This window comes from Pelophylax lessonae, assembly GCF_965119305.1.
Source record: "Pelophylax lessonae genome assembly, chromosome: 6".
Lineage (NCBI taxonomy): Eukaryota > Metazoa > Chordata > Amphibia > Anura > Ranidae > Pelophylax > Pelophylax lessonae.
This window is the reverse complement of record NC_138773.1, coordinates 229847088-229866582: the sequence shown is the minus strand read 5'-3', so window position 1 is coordinate 229866582 and position 19495 is coordinate 229847088. Positions and strand designations below refer to the sequence as shown.

General features: G+C 45.8%; 1 protein-coding gene across 1 annotated transcript in view; it reads right to left on the bottom strand.

Annotated features, from left to right (window-relative positions):
- The window catches only part of ASB1 (ankyrin repeat and SOCS box containing 1), a 107741-nt gene extending 91251 nt beyond the window's left edge, over positions 1–16490 (bottom strand). The window contains exon 1 of the mRNA XM_082260890.1: positions 16354–16490. Coding sequence (XP_082117016.1) covers positions 16354–16408 — 55 coding nt within the window. The 5' untranslated portion in view covers positions 16409–16490. The remainder of the gene's footprint in view (positions 1–16353) is intronic.
- Positions 16491–19495: the final 3005 nt, after the last annotated feature.

Here is a 19495-nt window from a genome sequence, read left to right as displayed (position 1 = left end):
TACTGGCAAGGAAACCAGGACTCCTCCCCAATCTGACAATCTGGGGTCTATTGTCAGCACCGTCAGGGGAGAAAGGATTTCCCAGGCTCCAGTGCCAAACTGGATAGCCACAATTCCAAGGATAATGTGGTTTTGGTGCTCAGACACATGAAGCGATTCAAGGAAACAGCTCACTTATGCCATGATGTCAGGATGTAAAGTTGCAACAGTGTTGAAGGAAATTGCTCATAGAGGAATGCTTCAAAAGTAAGCTAACAACCCCAGCACCCTCATGCAAAATCGTATAGAGTGGTGCTCCAGGGAATGCAACTCCTGACACATGGACCAAGCTTTGTCCGAAGCTATTCTTGAGGAAGGAAAATGCATACCAGAGCCATATCCAAGACTAGGCCCATATACTCTAAGCACAGTGATGGTTCTAAGGTCAACTTTTGGAGATAGATGACTTAAACAAACTTTTGTAATAAATGCACCATCTGTTGAAAATTAGACTATCCATTGATTGTTCCAATAGGAGCAGATCATCCAAATATCCCAGAATAAGTATCCCCTGGGTTCACAGGAGAGCCAACACTGGGGCAAGCCCCTTTGGGAATACTTGTGGTGCTGTGGCCAGGCCAAAGGGCTCAACCACAAACTGAAAATGCTGTTCCTCCACTAAAAAAAAAAAAAAAAAAAAAAAGGGAGGTAGTGCTAACAAATGCTGAAAAATTAGGATGTGGAGGTAGGCATCCTTAATGTCAAAAGAGACCAGGAAGTCCCCCTAATAGAGAGAAACAAACAATCAATGACTGCAAAACTTGTATAGATCTTTTAAGCATTCAGAAACATTTGCAAGCATTTTGGATCAAGAATGGGCCGTACATCACCATTTAGCTGGGGCACTATGAAAAGTTTGAAATAGTAACTGTGAAACCTTACTCCCCAGGAACAGGGGCAACCCCCTAGGTCAAGTCCAGTGCAGCAAACAGGAGCTGCTCTTTTGTTGGATGCCATAGACACGTTTGACGGCATAAAGTATGAAGGAGGCAAGACTTGAAACTCCAGCTTGTAGTCTCTGGATACACTGTTTTGAACCCAGACATTTGAGACAGAATGGCTGTGCAGAAGGGGCATGTCAGAACAAGTTTAATAATTTGAGAAGAGCAGGTTAGGATCTCAGCACAGCTAGAAAAAAACTGGCTATGAAATGCTATTATGCCTCAGTTTTTAATTGGAAAGCAGAGGGACTGGCAGGAACACCAGGTATTTCACACAAAGCAAGCAATACAAAGAGAACAAGATACTTTTTCATACAGGTACATGGTACAGCAGGCACATATCAGGAATAGGAAATAATGTGGGTAACATTCTTTAGGAGTCCCCTTCTATTTAGCTATATGATTTGCCCAAACCGATAAAGACCGACAGAACCCAATAGAAGAATAGTGGGTTGCATGGCCATACTTCCCAATGAAAAGGCCGCTTTAAAGGGGGACTGAAATTGTTTTTCCATAAGGTTCTTTAAACACTGGAACACAGTCCAATGGTACCACAAGGGTCCCCTATCAGATAACATGCCGCATAGTCCACAGCTGGCAACACACACGTTTTGTGGAAGCATTCTCCATAAGGTATTGTTGAGTTAACTGCTTAGGGAGCAGGAGCACTTGTCCAAATGGACCCAGACCTTGTGCTGATCCTCTTCAGCATGCAGATACAACAGAAAGGACTTAGCTGGCTTGGGTGCTTTCCATGACAACAACCACATCACCTTAGGTGTAGAGGATTTCAGAAGGGACATCTAGGTCATTGACTCTGGGAGTTATTTGAGGCCTGAGTGTCCTCCACAGATGATTCATCCAGCTCTGAGAAAAACAGTTCTGCTGACCTTTCCTCCTCCCCCTTCTTTATACAACTTTAAAAAGGTGGAAGGGGACCATTTACAGTCGACTTCTTTTTCTTAAAGGATGTCTGACAACTTTTCCACCACAGTGACAAAGGCAGTTGTACATTCCTCTTTGAACAGAGGGAGGGCAAAACCAGATACAGCTGAAGCCAAAATTGCTGCCCAAAACCCACGCAATGCGATCTCCTTGCTGTGCTTGTGCACTAGCACAGGAAGTCATGCCAAGGATTTGCAACCTTCAGTCCACTGGTATCTGGATATGGCCTCCAAAGCTATTTCTGAGGACACACTGATTCGGATAGCTGTATAAAGAAAAACGTTTAAGCAGCATGTAGCAAAATCTTGACTGAAATAAATCAATCTTAAAAGGAGGTGTGGATTAAAAAAAAAAAAGCGAACACACATACTCACCTCATACTCATGTGATGCTGCAGCTTTCTCACTTTGGCTTCAAGACCAATTACTACTGTGAGTGATCTTATGACCATGGACTGCTTAGCTCTTGGTCAATGCTCTCTGTTCTGCTCTTCCAGCGCTCACTGGTGTGCCGAGGAGAGGGAAGGAGCAGCTGGATCTGGCTCTCAGTGGCGTGTCCGAGATGGAGCCAGCTGACGATTAGGCAGCTAGGCTGATCCTGACAATATAAAAAATATTAATAATTCAGGATCCTTTAAGGGATTGCAGCAGCTCTGGCACATCAGCTGATAGTGGGCAAGAGGTTGCTATTAGCTGACTGTAGGTTCAGATACAGCAGTGATTTTGAAAGCAACGAAAATTCAAGGAAAAAAACTGAGAAACTGTCCAAAGGGAAAGGAGCAAATATAATCTTGTTATTGTAGACTTCTCAATCTAGAATATTTACTGGCCCTGACAAACTGGAAGTGAGGACTACTTTGGAGAAGATTGTAACAGAGTTGATACGGAGGATCAAATGTGCAGATTCACCTTGAAGCCTCATTTGAGAACTAATAGCATGCACCAGCAGCTAAGCAAGATTAGGTCTTAGAAGAAGCCTCTGAGGAAAGACCCTGAAGGAGTATTCTTGAACATTCCTCAGGAGATTTAGTGGTCCAAGTACAAATAAGCACAAGTCTAAGTGTGAAACCAAAGGCATAAAATATGTACTCAATGAAGGGCTCCAAGCTTTTGTCTACTTGGTGCTTAAAAGAAGAGACAGGAACTGGTATGATGGTAGTTTTATTATTGCAAGAAAGAAGGAGATATACAAGAGAGATTGACCATACGTGAACTAAGTCTTTGAAAAAAGAGCAGATGGTGTTACAGTATTTGGGGAACAAAATACAGTAGTTATCAGGTTGTTTCCATTCCTTTTAAAAGCTCACCTCTAAAACACAGCCTAGCCTTTAGTGTCTTACGAACAGCCTGGATTAGGCAGCCTATGATTTGCTTTTTTTTTTTGCTCCTTACTGTGATTATTATATATATATATATATATATATATATATATATATATATATATATATATATATATATATAAATCTGAGGCACACACTCCATTTATTAGGATGTGAGTAAAGGACAGGACCAGGCCAGTATCTACTAAGCATGTGCCTGGAAATGCATGTGGCTACCCCACAAGACACTTTGGATAACTTTTATCTGAGGTACTAATGCCCGGTTCAGCCTGGACACATATGAACTTGTAGCTTCAGAAGAGACAAATGTTCCCTGTGTCCTTGCCATGAGCTCCAAGTGAGGATCAATATCCTCCACAAAGACAAGCTGGAAAGTGAGGCCATCCAAGGAAGAGAATCAGAGGAGACCAAAAGAAAACAGGACACAAAATCCACAATCTGCAGAAGAGGGAGCAGCCATGCCAGAGGTAGACCAAAATTGCAGCTGAATGCAACAGTTTAAGAAAAATACAATTAATGTAAGATCTTACCGTAAAATCTTTTTCTCTGATGTCCATCGACAGACGCAGCCTCATCGTCATTAACTGAGTGGGTTTATTCTCCTCCTGATTAGTCTAAGCAGGAAAATTTGAATACACACCCCCAGGGGGCTGTCCCTCCAGGCATAAACACCCACTACACAACTCAGCACATCAGTTTTGTTTAAAAGCAGCGAGTACAACAGAACCAACCCCAAACAGAGGGGCTGGTGCTGCGTCTGTCCATGGACATCAGAGAAAAAAGGTTTTACGGTAAGATCTTCCAAAAATCGTATTTTCTCTATCGTCCATCAACAGACGCAGCCTCATCTTCATGAGCTGAGTGGGACGTCCCAAAGCAGTATAGGCATGAGGAGTGGGAAAACGCAACCAGACAGTAACAACAACTCCGAAAGGCTAAACGTAGCCAACAAGGCAACATGGAGCTCAACCAAACAACAGGAGCTCACCCAGATAAAAGACCCAGAAGAGAAGTACAAACTAACATTCTCTTATGAAACAGCAGCCTGCAAAACCTTGCGGCCAAAAGAGGCATCCGAAGAAGCCAACAAATCCACCTTGTATAATTTGGTAAAGGTGTGCACAGACGACCAAGTCGCTGCCTTACAAACGAGTACAACAGAGGCCTGAGGCAAAAAGCCCAAGAGCGCTCTAGTAGAATGCACCTTCACAGGGAAAGGAGGAACCTGACCCTTGATCGAATAAGCCTGAAAAACCATCTGCCTGATCCATCTCAAAATGGTCGCAGCGGACGCAGCCAAACCTTTGCGAGGACCGCCTGGAAGTACAAAAAGAGAGTCCAACTTCCTGAAGGACTCAGTAATCATCAGATAAACCCTTATCGCCCGAACCACATCCAGAGAGTGCAAAGCAACATCCTTGTGAAGTTGAGGCTTAGGACTTAAGGAAGGCAACACAATGTCTTCACTCAGGTGAAAATCCGATACCACCTTACGAAGAAAGGGCGGATTAGGTCGGAGGACCACTTTATCTCTGTGGACCACAAAATAAGGCAAACGACAGGACAACGCCGCCAACTCAGAGATTCTGCAGGCAGAAGTGATAGCCACAAAGAAGGAAACCTTCTGCGACAAAATAAGCAGAACAATCTCCCTAATATACTCAAAAGGAGACTTTTGAAGAACAGACAAAACCAGATGAAGTAGCGGTAACGGGGATCTCCTCGGAACGAACGAAGGTGCGAATGAAACTATGAGTAGCCAATGGACATTGGAAGTAAATAGCCAAGGCCGAAACCTGGCACTTGATAGTACCCAACGCCAAGTGCTGCTCAACCCCATTTTGTAAAAAGGACAAAAGCCTAGCTACAGAAAACAAGCGAGGGTGCAGCTACAGATATTCACACCAAGAAATGTACGATTTCCACGTATGATGATAGATCTTCCTAGATGTCAACTTCCTGGCCTTCAAAAGTATGGGAATCATTGAATCAGAAAGACCTCTATCCCTCAACACCTTGCTTTCAACAGCCAAGCTGTTAAAGCCAGCGACTGTAAGGCAAGATGGAAGATCGGTCCTTGAGATCTTCCCGCAAAGGAAGACACCATGGAAGATCCACGACCATTTTTACCAGCTCTGCGTACCAAGACTGCCGAGGCCAGTCTGGTGCCACCAGAACGACCGGAATGTCTTCCATCGCCACCCTGCGAAGAAACCTTGGCAGGAGAATGAGTGGAGGGAAGGAAGAAAATCAGGCGATACTGACTCCAAGGAGCCACCAGAGCGTCTGTGGCTTCAACCAGAGGATCCCGAGACCTGGCAACAAACTTCTGAACTTTCCTGTTGAGTCTCGTGTGAGACTGAGCAAACGGGACTGCTTCGAAGGTCGAGACCATCAGACCCAGGGCCCTCATGCAAGCCCACAAGGAGGACTGATGGGTCTCCATCAGCAATTGAACCACCCTTTTTAACTTCTGAAGCTTGTCCAAGGGAAGGAAGACCCTCGCCAGAGCAGAGTCGAGGATCAGCCCCAGATAGGTGACCCGCACAGATGGATTCAGGGCAGGTTTGGTGACACTGATCGTCCACCCGAAGTCCTGAAGGGTCCGAATTGTGATGGAGATGTTTTCCAGCAGATCCGGATGGAAAACAGGAGATCCTCAAGATACCCCACAATGGAATACCTCGTCGACGCAACAAGGCCAGCACAGGGGCAAGGATCTTGGTAAAAACTCTGGAAGCCGAGACCAAAGTGTAATGCCACAAATTGAAAGTCTTCCTCTGCCACCACGAAGAGGAGGAATTGCTGATGTCCCTCGAATATGGGGACATGGAGATAGGCATCTGTGTGATAGATGGAAGCAAGAAAATCCCCCTGATTCAAAGATGCCACCACTGACGGAATGGACTCCATTCAGAATTTCTGCACCCGCACAAAGTAGTTCAGAGCCTTGAGGTCCAGGATTGGACGCACCTTGCCTTCCTTTCTGGGCACGATGAACAGGTTTGAATAGAAACCTTGAGAGCGTTCCTGTTGGGGAACTGGCACAATCACCCCTTGAGCCAGGAGATCTCGCACAGCCTCTCACTGATCCTTCAAACGCTCCGGAGACACGTAAAGATTTGACTGAAAAAAACCTGAATTCGATCTTGTACCCAGAAAAAAACAGTTTGCGAACCCATTCGTCCTGAATGAAGGAAGTCCAGGGTTCCTGAAAGACGGGTGAGGGCACCCCTTCATGCTGAAGAGGACTTGTCTGCAGCATCGGATTGACCGACCTTTGACTTGCCCCAGGGTTTCTTAGCACCTCCAGAAGTTCTGAACGGCTTACCTTTTTCTTGCGCCCCGGAGGCACGAAAAAACTGTTTATGAGCAGAAAAGGAGGGACCCCGCTAAGTACGGGGTGTGTTACCCTTGGAGGTTTGAGGAAGAAGAGTACTCTTCCCACCAGTCAGGCCCTTGATCAACTCATCCAATGAGTCGCCAAACAACCTGCCTCCCAGAAAGGGGAGATCAGCTAAGGCTTTTTTAGGAGCTTGGTCAGCCGACCAGCTCTTCAACCAGACCATGCATCTTAAAACAATGCCCACAGCCGAGACCCTGGCCACCAGGGGAGCTGCATCCATAAACACATCACACATGAACACCAGAGCCTGGATCACCTGGTCCAACAGTTTCAGCTGTTCCGGAGGAACAGTCTCGGGGTCCAAAGACTCCCGCAAACCCCTAATCCATTCCGTCACTGTCTGTGAGACTAGCACAAAATCAGGTTTCAAAATGGAACCCGCCAGCAGGTGAAGATGGCGGGAAAGGGATTCCACCCACCTGTCCACTGGATATGTAAAAACTGGGGAATCCTCCACAGGCATAAGAGTAGATTTGTTTAATCTGGAAACAGGATAGTCCACTTTAGGTGGCACTGTTCAATGGTTGGAAACCTTTGCAGCAAAAGGATACCAGCGTTTAAAGCGTTTTGGCACCACTAACACGTGCTTAAAGCGGAGTTCTGGCCTCGGGGGTCAATTTGAGCTAAAAATACCCCCGGGACAGTCAGGGCTAGTACATTCCATAATGGATAGCCTCTGAACTGTCCCAGGTCGAAATTACCTGTAAGAAGAAATACTTACCTTGAAAATTTCTTCTCCAGCGCTGCCATCTCAGGTGTGGGCAGCTGAAGCCGCAGCGTCCCTCTTCGTGTCCTCTTCCGTGACGTCAGAGTCCCACAATGCACTGCACCAGCCCCGCTCGTCACTTCCGGTGCAGGCGCGGAATCCCTGCATAGCTTCTGGGCATGCCCAGAAGCTGTTTAGCAGTGAATGCCGCGCTTGCACCGGAAGTGATGAGCGGGGCCGGTGCAGGCGCATTGATTCCTGGGAGCAATGACGTTCATCTCCCAGGAATCATCGCAAACTGGAAGTGACGGCGCGGGAGGGAGGAAGTGGAAGGAAGGTGAGTATATTTTCTTCTATAATAAGGTAAGTGACCAAAAAAAAAAAAAAAATCGCCAGTATCCATTTCCTTTTCAGGTTGCCCTCAGCAAGCGGATGGCCCAAAATCGATTTTATCAATTTTGAGGCCGGAACTCCGCTTTAACGCGCCGCCATTGGTCAAGTGTCGGGACAAGGGAAAACCCTGTCAGCTATTGGAGACTTCTGGGAGCCAAAAGCCACCCACGTCACTGCGTGGGCTCATCAGCCAATTTTAAAGTATTCCGCACTGAAATAATCAGGACTTCCACCAAAGCGCGTTCCCGCGCTGCAGCTGAAGAAGACAGGTCCTCTTCACTATCTGACTGCGAGGAGAGCGATCTCTCAGAAAGGGGAGCATACGGAGCAACCACATCAGCCTCTGAATCAGAGGACACCTGCACAGATGGAGAAGGCAGCGGACGTTTACGTCTATCAATCTTTTTCATGGCTAAATCAACTTTAGTTGCCAGGCTTTCCAGGGCAGCTGAAATCGAGGCCAGCGACTGCAATCCGGACTGTCTGGGAGTGGCACACAGTGGGTCTGAGGGCGAAATTCCAGTTTGGAACTCCATAGTGCAATTTGCAAAAAACGGAGTACTGTAGCTTTAAAAACGCTGATCGCGATATCCACCACCGATCACAGCGGTCTGCAGGGAGCCCCTTTAAACCAAACTGATAGCAGAAAGTGCAAGGATATGCCCACAGGGACCCTCAACACTTTACCACCTCAGACACACAGCCTCCTGAATCTTCCATAGCATGGAGAGAGAAGCAGGAAGTGACCTTGGCTCAGCAGCAGGAAATGACCACACAGGAAGTGATGTTGCCTGATAGGGATACACTGCCAAGTATAGCACCAGGGCTAAACAAAGATAGATGCCCATACAAAACAATAGGAAGCTGCAGGGAAAATGGCTGCCCCATACAAGTCTATGGGGAAAAAATTCCATTGCCCACACCTAAGATGGTGACGCCCACGGCCTCAGGAACCACAATAGGGACCAGCAAGCCCAAGATACCATGTCACCCCCCCCCCCCCCCCGAGCGCCAGAGCACTCCAGGCACACAGCCCCCGCAGGGACAGGGAAGGACACACAGACCAGGCACCAGGCAGACCAGGGGGGTGCTGCCAGCCAAGGGGTACGCTGCGACTCAGGGCATTCCAGGTTGTTGCGTCCCGGCGAAGCATCCGCTCGCAGTCTCGTCCCCCTCCGGACAACGGGGCACCGTCGTGGCTAGGCCTAGGTCGGAACTATAACCTGCCCATGCTCGCAGGCCAGACTGGGGGGACCATAAGGATCTAGATTATCCAGTATGAAACCCCAGCCGGCATTGTTGCTTGTAGATCACCAGGAAATTCTTCCCTGAACACTAGCTAGCAAGTCAGTAAAGAGAAATAAAGGAAAATATTCTGAAAAGAATAAAAAAACTGGGACCTGAGTCCCAGCAGGAAACCTAGGTCTACTCCTTCTCTAGGCAGAAAACAAACTGACATGCTGGGTTGTGCAGTGGGGGTTTATGCCTGGAGGGACAGCCCCCTGGGCGTTTGTATTCAAATTTTCCTGCCTAGACTACTCCTGATGGGAGGAGCATAAACCCACTCAGCTCATGGAGATGAGGCTGCGTCTGTTGATGGATGATAGAGAAAAGAAGATTTCCTCTCCTTCCTCTGAGCTGCTGAAGAGAGGTAGTGAAGAGAGAGGACCGGGCACCTGCAACAACAAGTGGCCACGAGCAGTTGTGGGAAACAGTGATTACATAGCGAAAAAAGGTAAACATCCTAAAGAGAGAGAAGGGCCCACCAAACTTCTAGAAGAAAGTGGACCCTAGGACCCCACCATTGGCAGAGCCTTGAGACCAAATTTCAGAATGCCTAGGATCCAACAGGTACTTGTCCCAGGAAAGGCTCACAGATATGGTTTCTGGCAGCAAATCTTTGCATTTGAGAAGCCAGCAATATGCTGCTTGATGCCAGAATACACTAGGGCATACTGACAATAAACAGCTTCCATGTATGTGTTTCGTATATGTATTTAGCAGTCAGCTTTAATAACTTACCTTTACAGCAGGTAATGAGTCATATCTTTCTTTTCTTGAAGAGCTCTGGGCGCTGATGGCATATGACACTTCTCAGTGTGTCGCATAGTGTCCCATGTGGTTCCTCATTTTATATGTAATGCATTGTTATATGATTTTGTAGTGATGTAGTGACTGCCAGAAGGATGCAGCAGAGAACCAGGTAAGTGTTAGATACCAGCTGTGCCCAGAAGTCGAAACAAAATGTGATTAAGGCCAGCCATAGACAGAGGGATTTTCTTTCCTGCAAAAGAATATTGTTTGATTCCTGTGGAGCCATTGTGTTCTTCTGGCAGGGGAAGCTGTCACCACTGGAGGAACAAAGTGATTACTGCTAGCGGCTATAAAAGCCACTAGCAATAATCGCATGTAAAATCTGAGAGGCTGGTTGTACCGGAGTTGATCGATCAACTTGGGTACATTCAGTCGGCCCATACATGGTTCAAATCTTGGCTGGTTCAGCAGGAAACAGTCTATGGCAAGCTTTACTGCCCACCTTTTACAAAGTGGCTGCCATTTATTTGTATTTTTTTACTTTAGCCATAAGGTTACTTTAAAACAGAACATACAAAATGGCTAATAGGTAAAGAGACTTTGTATGTTTCTACAGCCTAAAAAACTATTTTACCTACTAGCAATTTTTTTTCTTTTTTACTGTAGCAGGTTTTCCAGGCCTGTGGCCTGTTGTGGTCTGCCATCGGTACCGGTTACCTCTCCAGCCCATATGAGCTGCGACCCTGGGTGTGAGCACTGAGACATCGACAACTCTGGCATCTATATTTGTTGTTTTTATTGTATTTTAAGGGGATGGGAGAAGGGAATGAGTGGGATACTCCTTTAGGCTTCAAATATATACACTTGGGAATTTGTTCCTGAAAAATGCCTGTTGGCGCTTCCTTGACGCCAGCCAATGCTCACTAACTCTGAGAGCACTCTGTAACTCAATAGAAGTGCTGAATCCTCGACTTGAAGTCCATAAGATCCATGACTGCGAATTGTAGAACTACTGACACTGTTGAACTGCAAGTCACTGAATACTTTCCTCCCACCTTGCACTGGCTTAAGGTAGTATGTGGTAGGAGCTGTAACTTCCAACAGGCACACTCTGTCCAATTCAGGGCCCAACTGCAGGCGCCCCCTTTAACCTTGAACTCTTCAGGGTCCACTGACTATGTGTCCCCTTTCACCACTAGCTGGCACTGGATCCCCAAACCTCAACCGGAGTGGTCCCCTCTAACTTGAGCAATGATTAAGCACATGGTGTGAAACGCGTCTGCTGACCCAGTGTCGTCCTGTATGTCGGGTGTTGGAACTATGTATCTGCAATAAATCTTCGTTTCCCTGAGTGCTGGAAGTGCCGCTTCTTTCTTTTATCACATGGATTTTCAGGCTGCGGACTTCGGCGAGCACCCAGCGCTCTAGGATTACTACAGCCTTCCCTGGACATTTAGCTTGCAGCAAGCTTTGGAGCGGTGTATCCAATTTCCCTCCCCCCCCCCTTTTTGTCTTCCCCTCTAACTTCAGGCAGACCCCCAGGGGCAATCCTCAGTACTCACAACCTGTGCAGGCTTTCCTGGGACTGGACCCCTCTGACTCTTCGCAGGTTCTCGGCACACTGGATCCCCTCAGCTTAGTTCAGCACTCTCTCTGAATCTGCAGGCAACACCCCAAGATCCTCTTCCACAGACAGGAGGAGAGACAGCCGTTCTCTCCCTCCTGGGACTCTGCTCCCGCCAAAGACATTGTGTCATGCACCACCCCCAAACTTATACCCACTCCCAGAATCCTTTACAGCATAATCTGCCTTCTGGGGTAGTTACAAGCCTGGATGTGTCCCCTGATTGGGTTTCCTCCACTGCCCTATGAGAAGCCACTCACAGGAGCCAGTGGGGAGACTTCTCCTTCAGCAGGCACACCTGGAAACCATGACACTCTGACTAAACAAATCACAGCCCTGTTACGCAGACAAGGCCCGCTATACGTTTACCTAGCACCTACCTGTAGGGTGCTACATTACATATTTATTCGGGATCTAAAAAGATGAGACTTTCTTGTTCAAACAAGATAGACAAGATTTTCTTGTTAAAAAAAAAAATAGAAAACCTCCATATACACTATTCTATAATCAAAGCCGATACAGATGAAGGCAAAGAAAAACCCCTACAAAGCATGATCCAATTTTCTCTAGGAGGGGAAAAAAATTCCTTCCTGATCCCCCAGGAGGCAATTTGAAATCTCCCTGGATCAACTACTTGTGGAGTTATTATATTTAAATGTTTTAAAAGAGAACTGTATACTAACAATCTACTGAGCTGGACAGAACTAGCTCTTGTGGGAGTCTATTCCACATTTTCACAGCTCTTACTGTGAAGAAGCCTTCCCTTAGGTGGAGATTTAGCCCCCATTCACACTAGGGCGACTCACGAGGCGACTTGTGTCGCCCCAGGTCGCTTGACATGACCAAACCAATGTAAATGAATCAGTGCCGTCTTAATTGCCGCTATTAAGGTCGCTCCGACTTCAGAAAAGGGTCCTGTACTACTTTCAGGCGACCAGTGATCCGACCTGTCCCATATACTTCAATGGGAGTCGCCTCCTTATCTTAATTGAAGCGACCTGTAATCCGACTTGTCATCCGACTTTGCTAAAAAATGGTAGTGAACAAGAAAAGAGCATAATTTTCTTGCAGGCATTAGCGGTCATTTTTTTAGGCAGGCATGTCATTTTTTGGATTTCGTTTCTGGGGGGTCTAAAAAGTGTCCCTGTCAAGTTTCAGCTCTGTAGCATGTCCAGAACCCCTAAAAAAAAATCATTTTTCTTTTAATTTTTTGTAGTGTCTTTACCAGCTGTCTTTTATTCTTGCTGGCATTCATGAGTGGTCATTTTTTTAGGCAGGCATGTCATTTTTTGGATTTCGTTTCTGGGGGGTCTAAAAAGTGTCTCTGTCAAGTTTCAGCTCTGTAGCATGTCCAGAACCCCTAAAAAAAAATAATTTTTCTTTTAATTTTTTGTAGTGTCTTACCAGCTGTCTTTTTTTCTTGCAGGCATTTAGCGGGCATTTTTTTTAGGCAGGCATGTCATTTTTTGGATTTCGTTTCTGGGGGGTCTAAAAAGTGTCCCTGTCAAGTTTCAGCTCTGTAGCATGTCCAGAACCCCTAAAAAAAACATTTTTCTTTTAATTTTTTGTAGTGTTTTACCAGCTGTCTTTTATTCTTGCAGGCATTTAGCGGGCATTTTTTTAGGCAGGCATGTCATTTTTTTGTATTTAGTGTCTGGGGGGTCTAAAAAGTGTACCTGTCAATTTTCAGCTCTGTAGCATGTCCAGAACCCCTAAAAAACATCATTTTTACTATATTTTCAGGGATACGGCTTTTCTGCGGCTGGCTTTTTTTCTTGCAGGCATTTAGCGGGCATTTTTTTAGGCAGGCATGTCATTTTCTGGATTTAGTGTCTGGGGGGTCAAAAAAGTGTCCCTGTCAAGTTTCAGCTATGTAGCATGTCCAGAACCCCTAAAAAAAATCATTTTTCTTTTAATTTTTTGTAGTGTTTTACCAGCTGTCTTTTATTCTTGCAGGCATTTAGCGGGCATTTTTTTAGGCAGGCATGTCATTTTTTTGTATTTAGTGTCTGGGGGGGTCTAAAAAGTGTACCTGTCAATTTTCAGCTCTGTAGCATGTCCAGAACCCCTAAAAAACAGCATTTTTACTATATTTTCAGGGATACGGCTTCTCTGCGGCTGGCTTTTTTTCTTGCAGGCATTTAGCGGGCATTTTTTTAGGCAGGCATATCATTTTCTGGATTTAGTGTCTGGGGGGTCAAAAAAGTGTCCCTGTCAAGTTTCAGCTATGTAGCATGTCCAGAACCCCTAAAAAAAAATCATTTTTCTTATAATTTTTTGTAGTGTCTTACCAGCTGTCTTTTTTTCTTGCAGGCATTTAGCGGGCATTTTTTTAGGCAGGCATGTCATTTTTTTGTATTTAGTGTCTGGGGGGTCTAAGTGTACCTGTCAATTTTCAGCTCTGTGATTGGCCAAATAAAAAGTTGCCTCGCGATTAGGTCGCGTCAAAGTCGCGCTAAGTCGCGCTAAGTCGCGCCAAAGTCGCGTCAAAGTCGCGCCAAAGTCGCGTCAAAATCGCGTCAAAGTCGCGCTGGAAGCGACGCTACTTTAGTGGTAGCGGCAGTGTGAACCAGCACTTAAGCTGCATTCCCACTTTTACATTGTGGAAACAACCTGCTTGTGATTTTGGTTGAGCATTTTTCACACGATTTCACACGTCGTACATAGGGCAGCCTATTCACTTCAGGGACACGTTTGTCGCCCGAAAAAAGCTTATGCTCCTTTTTAGGTAACAAGTGTATTTTTTTTTTAAAACTCACGTTTTGCCACCATCGCAGCAGAATCCCATCATGTTTGGGGTGCCATTAAAGACTAATGGCACCCAAAAGCGCATCATGATTCTGCTGTGATTCCAGATTGTGGCAGAACACAAGGCCTTAATCTCTTTTCCTCCGATGTAACGAGTGCCCCCTGCACTCTGTGATGAACAGAAAGTGGATAACCTAAAGTGGAGCTCCAGGCTCCTTCAGAAAAAATTAAAAGTCAGCAGCTACAAATACTGTAGCTGCTGATTTATATTATAAGGACACTTACCTGTCCAGGGATCCAGTGGTGTCTTCACCCAAGCCGACTTTTTAATCGCCTCTCGGGTGCTGCCGCTGCCATTTCGTGTATGGGAAACCAGCAGTGAAGGCTTGCGGCTTCACAGGCTGTTCCTTACCGCGCATGCACAAAGCGCGCTGCATTGTGTGAATGGGCCGGAGGAGGGGGGAGAACTTCTGACTGAGTTCCCTGCAGCAAAGTCAGCCTGAAGTGGGAGCGGGTACCTGCTCCCCCCGAAACCGTGCCAAATGTGGCAGAAAAGGGGGGGGGGGGGCAAAGAAACGGAGTTTCCCTTTTTGGGTGGAAGGCCGTATTAACCGGTTGCCGACCACCGCACGACTATATACGGCGGCGGTCAGCCCCGGCCAGGCAAAGTGATGTATATATACGTCACTAGCCTGTCACTTCCTTGTGAGCCAATAGCGGGCGAGCGCGCGCCCGCCACGGCTCGTTCCCTAGGAAGTCCATGCGTGTGACCGGCGGACCAGATGTCCGCCGGTCGCTCGGCGATCGTCGGTGGAGAGGGAGAAAGGCAGGCGACTGATGTAAACAAGCCGCCTGTCATTCTCCCCTGTTTAGTAATGGTGATCATACGGTTCTACTTTGTAGGACCGTTGATCACTGTTCCTACACTAGTAGTCATGTCTAATCACAGTAAAAAGCACGCCCCTAGGGACACACTTAACCCCTCCTTCCCCAATAAAGTTAACCCCTTTCCTGCCAGTGTCATTTTGCAGTAACAGTGCATATGTATAGCACTGATTACTGCAGTAATGTCACTGGTAACCCCAAAAGTGTCAAAAATGTCAGTCAAGGGTCTGATCTGTCCGCCGCAATGTCGCAGTACCGCAAAAAAAAAAAAAAAAAAAATCGCAGATCGCTGCCATTACGCGTTAAAAAAAAAACACCAAAAATGACAAAAATCTTTCCCTTAGTAAACACAATAACTTTTGCGCAAACCAATCAAAATACGCTTTTTGCGATTTTTTTTACCAAACATATGTAGCAGAAAACAAATAGGCCAAAGATGTTAAAAAAATTTGATTTTTACATTTTTTGGGGGGGGAATTTCATATAAAAAAAAAGTGAAAAATATTGTTATTTTTGAAAAATTTACGCTCTTTTTTTGTTTATAGCGCAAAAAGTGAAAATCGCACAGGTGATCAAATACTACCAAAAGAAAGCTCTGTTTGTGGGGAAAAAAGGACGTCAAATTCGTTTAGGTACAGCGTCGCACGACCACGCAATTGTCCGTTAAAGTCACGCAGTAAAAACAATCGCTAAAAAAACCCTGGTCAGGAAGGGGGTAAAAGCTTCCGGGGCTTAAGTGGTTAAAGCGTGTACTCTGTCTTCACTGCATGCACAGTGCAATGTACACTCCTGGCATCTACAACACAGGAATGGAGTGCGGTGCTGACATGGGTTCACGCCTGAATTACATCATCGGTGGTCGCAGTGAATGACGGGAGAAGATGGTATCAATGCTGTACGTGCGTAAGTATGATGTCATAGCTAATGCACCTCAGACTGACTGCGGCTTTATTCAACTGAAATTATTACTAACTACTGATAGATTGGATGTTCATACTAAAAGTTTACTACACAGGCAGAAGTATCCCCCAGCTTCCACATGCTGACATACAATACAGATAACAGGTGGGCCATTACTAGTCACTTCTATCAGGCATGCTCTTTTCTCTGGTCACTAAATATGAACTATTACATTTATTATAGACCTTATTTGATGAATTGGCCGGAGCTGATATAGTAGAACCCTTATAAAAAAGGATGGTGCACCAGGGCCCTCATTTACACATGTGGGGTGTTCCTAAGTAGCAGTATAGGTGGGTATGGCCGCACACTGCACAGGACAGGTGCTCTTACCTACGCTACGGGTGTCTCTCACACCACCGTCTGCCCCCTCAGAGTCCTCCTCCATCCGGAATCTAATCTTCTAAAGCAGCCCCGCCTCCCGCCGCCGATTGGACGGTTCTCGTGTCACTTAAACAGATGACTGGCAACGTCATTAGGCGAGGACAGCAGGTGAATGCTGTGTCATTTGTCCGTCCAATCAGCGGCCGCAGTCATTCCGCCTATAGGCGAGCTGATGCAGGTCCATAATTCTTCTTCTAATCCCTGTTTGTATGACAATATGCGTCGTGGTAGTAAAAATGGAAAACGCTGGCTTGTAAAATAGAATAATTGTCAGCTCTAAACCCCATCAGTACAAACTCATCTATTCAACTTCATGCACAAGCCAACTCTTTGCTCAAGAGTCACCTCCCAAGATGAACGCTCATCTCTATGTTGTTAGAAGTTGGCAGAAACAATGCCTCTAATGTCACGTTTAGAAGCGCCCCTATTGGCTACAACAGTGATCTCCAAACTTTGCTTGCCTGTGGGGGCACTATTCCTCAGAAACAAATCACGAGGCACCATTCCACTCATTGACACCATGGTACATCAACAGGGCACTATTCCTCCAACTGACACCATTGACCGTCTGTCCGCTCTCATCCGATCCCATCCGATCCGATCCCCTGGACGGATGGCAAATAGGGTTTCCATCTGTCCGGATTTCACGGACAGGATCGGATGCCGATAGCAGCGGGTGTCAGTGGACATGTCTCCGCTGCCCCATAGGGATGAATGGGGGATCCGATCAGATCTGCCTAAAAAACTGACAAACGGATCTGATCGGATCGCTCATGTGAAAGGGGCCTTCGTGTGCACAGCCACATAGATTTAGGGACCTTTCACACATGCGGACCGTTTGTCCCTTATTCCATCCGTTGACAGATGAAAAACAGACATCAATGCATCTCTATGGAATAACAGATGTAAATGGATAATTATCAACAGCTATTTTGTGGAACGGATCAAAGCCCTATTTTTCTTCCATTAAAAAAAAAACAGATCGGACGAAAAACAAATGTAAATGGACAAGCGGTCTGTTTTTGCATAAGAAAATGGTTACGAGGCTCAAGTGGTTAAGCATTCTAGCTGGCGGATGTATAAAACCGATGAAAACTTGATAAGACTTCACCTAAATCATACAGAGCATAGAAAGGCTGATAGGGAGCTAACCTATCAGTTCCCCATCAGGCTCCACCCAGTGACAAGTAATTTCCCAAATATGGGTAAGAATGTCACCTGTATCCCTGTTTACATTGATCTCACTCTGACCATAGACTCACCATTGTCTCCTACTTGGTCTTGGAGATTAATCACTCACACAAGATCCATCCATAATAAATTATATATCTTCTGACCTACATAATTATTTCCCCACCAATAAAACCCCTGGTATTTCTCCTCACATGATCTGGGAAGCTCATAAGCCCTATATACGGGGATCCTTCATTTAGCTGGGAAATGCCCTTAAGAAAAAAAAAAAAGGAATGAAAAATTTCAGGAATTGATAAATAAAATCCAGAAACTTGAACTTCTTCATAAAAAATCCTAAACTTCTGATAAATTAGAAGAATCCACTCGCTTATGCTTTGGCCTCAAGACTCTTTGTTTAGATAAAGTGAAAACCATCCTTACTAGATGCAAGCATCATTTTTATGAATATGGAAACCAATGTAGTAGATCTTTTCCAATGCTTTGCGCAAACAGAGAGTCAATACATTTGTGCCTATGATTTTTTTTTCTCGTAATGGTTCTCTAGGAAATGAATTCCATGGAAATAACTGATACTTTTATGGGTAATTTGTCTTCCCTCTATTCAGCTATGCTGAATCCTGTGATCTCCTCCTGTCTGTCATTGAGAAGATCCGCCTGCCTTGTTTACATAAGCAGGCGGGTCTTCTTACCGTTTCCACAACGATCAGGGGAGGGAGGCGGCAATCTAAACACAGCGGGCGCGTGCCGCCGGAATCACATGAACTCCAGCGACGTAGGTCTACGTCTACATCGCTGGACCCAGGAGAGCCGCACTGCCGCAGTAGGATTACTGTGAGCAGTCGGCTAGTGGTTAACCACTTGCCGACCAGTCACTGGCACTGTACTGCGGCAAAGTGGCTCGATTCCGTCCAGTGACGTAGACCTACGTCGCTGGACTCCTCCCCTTGTGGGCGGCGCTCGCCCGCTGCCGGAGGCTCGCTCCCACTGTTTTCAGTCACAGCGGGAGTCGGGCCAGGGGAGGAGCAGCGGCGATCGCCGCCGCTCTTTCCCGATCGTCGGGGAATCGAGTCTGGAGATCCGCCCGCTTGTGTAAACAAAGCGGGCGGATCTCCTAAGTGACAAACAGTGACAGATTGCAGGGTTCAGCATAGCTGAACATGCGATCTGTCCCTGTGTCACTCAGTCACCTCCCCCCACACACGTTAGTAAGCACCAGGCATACATTAACCCCTCCCTCTCCAATAAAATTAACCCCTTCCCTGCCAGTGTCATTTTTACAGTAACAGTGCATATTTATAGCACTGATTACTGTAGTAATGTCACTGGTACCCCCAAAAGTGTAAAAAATGTCAGTCAAGGGTCCGATCTGTCTGCCGCAATCCCGCAAAAAAAAAAAAAAAAATCGCAGATCGCCGCCATTACTCGTTAAAAAAAAAAACACCAAAAATGACAGAAATCTTTCCCTTAGTTCGTAAACGCAATAACTTTTGAACAAACCAATCAAAATACGCTTATTGTGATTTTGTTTTACCAAACATAGGTAGCAGAAAACAAATTGGCCAAAAATTTTAAAAAAATTTGATTTTTACATTTTTTTTTGGGGGGGGGGGGGTTCCTATAAAAAAAAGTGAAAAATATTGTTATTTTTTCAAAATTTACGCTATTTTTTTGTTTATAGCGCAAAAAGTAAAAATCGCACAGGTGATCAAATACCACCAAAAGAAAGCTCTGTTTGTGGGAAAAAAAGGACGTAAATTTCGTTTGGGTACGGCGTCGCACGACCGCGCAATTGTCAGTTAAAGTTGCACAGTGCTGAATCGCAAAAAGTGGCCTGGACGTAAGACAGCAAAATCCTCCGGTGGTAAAGTGGTTAATGTAGAAATTTAATTATTTGCAA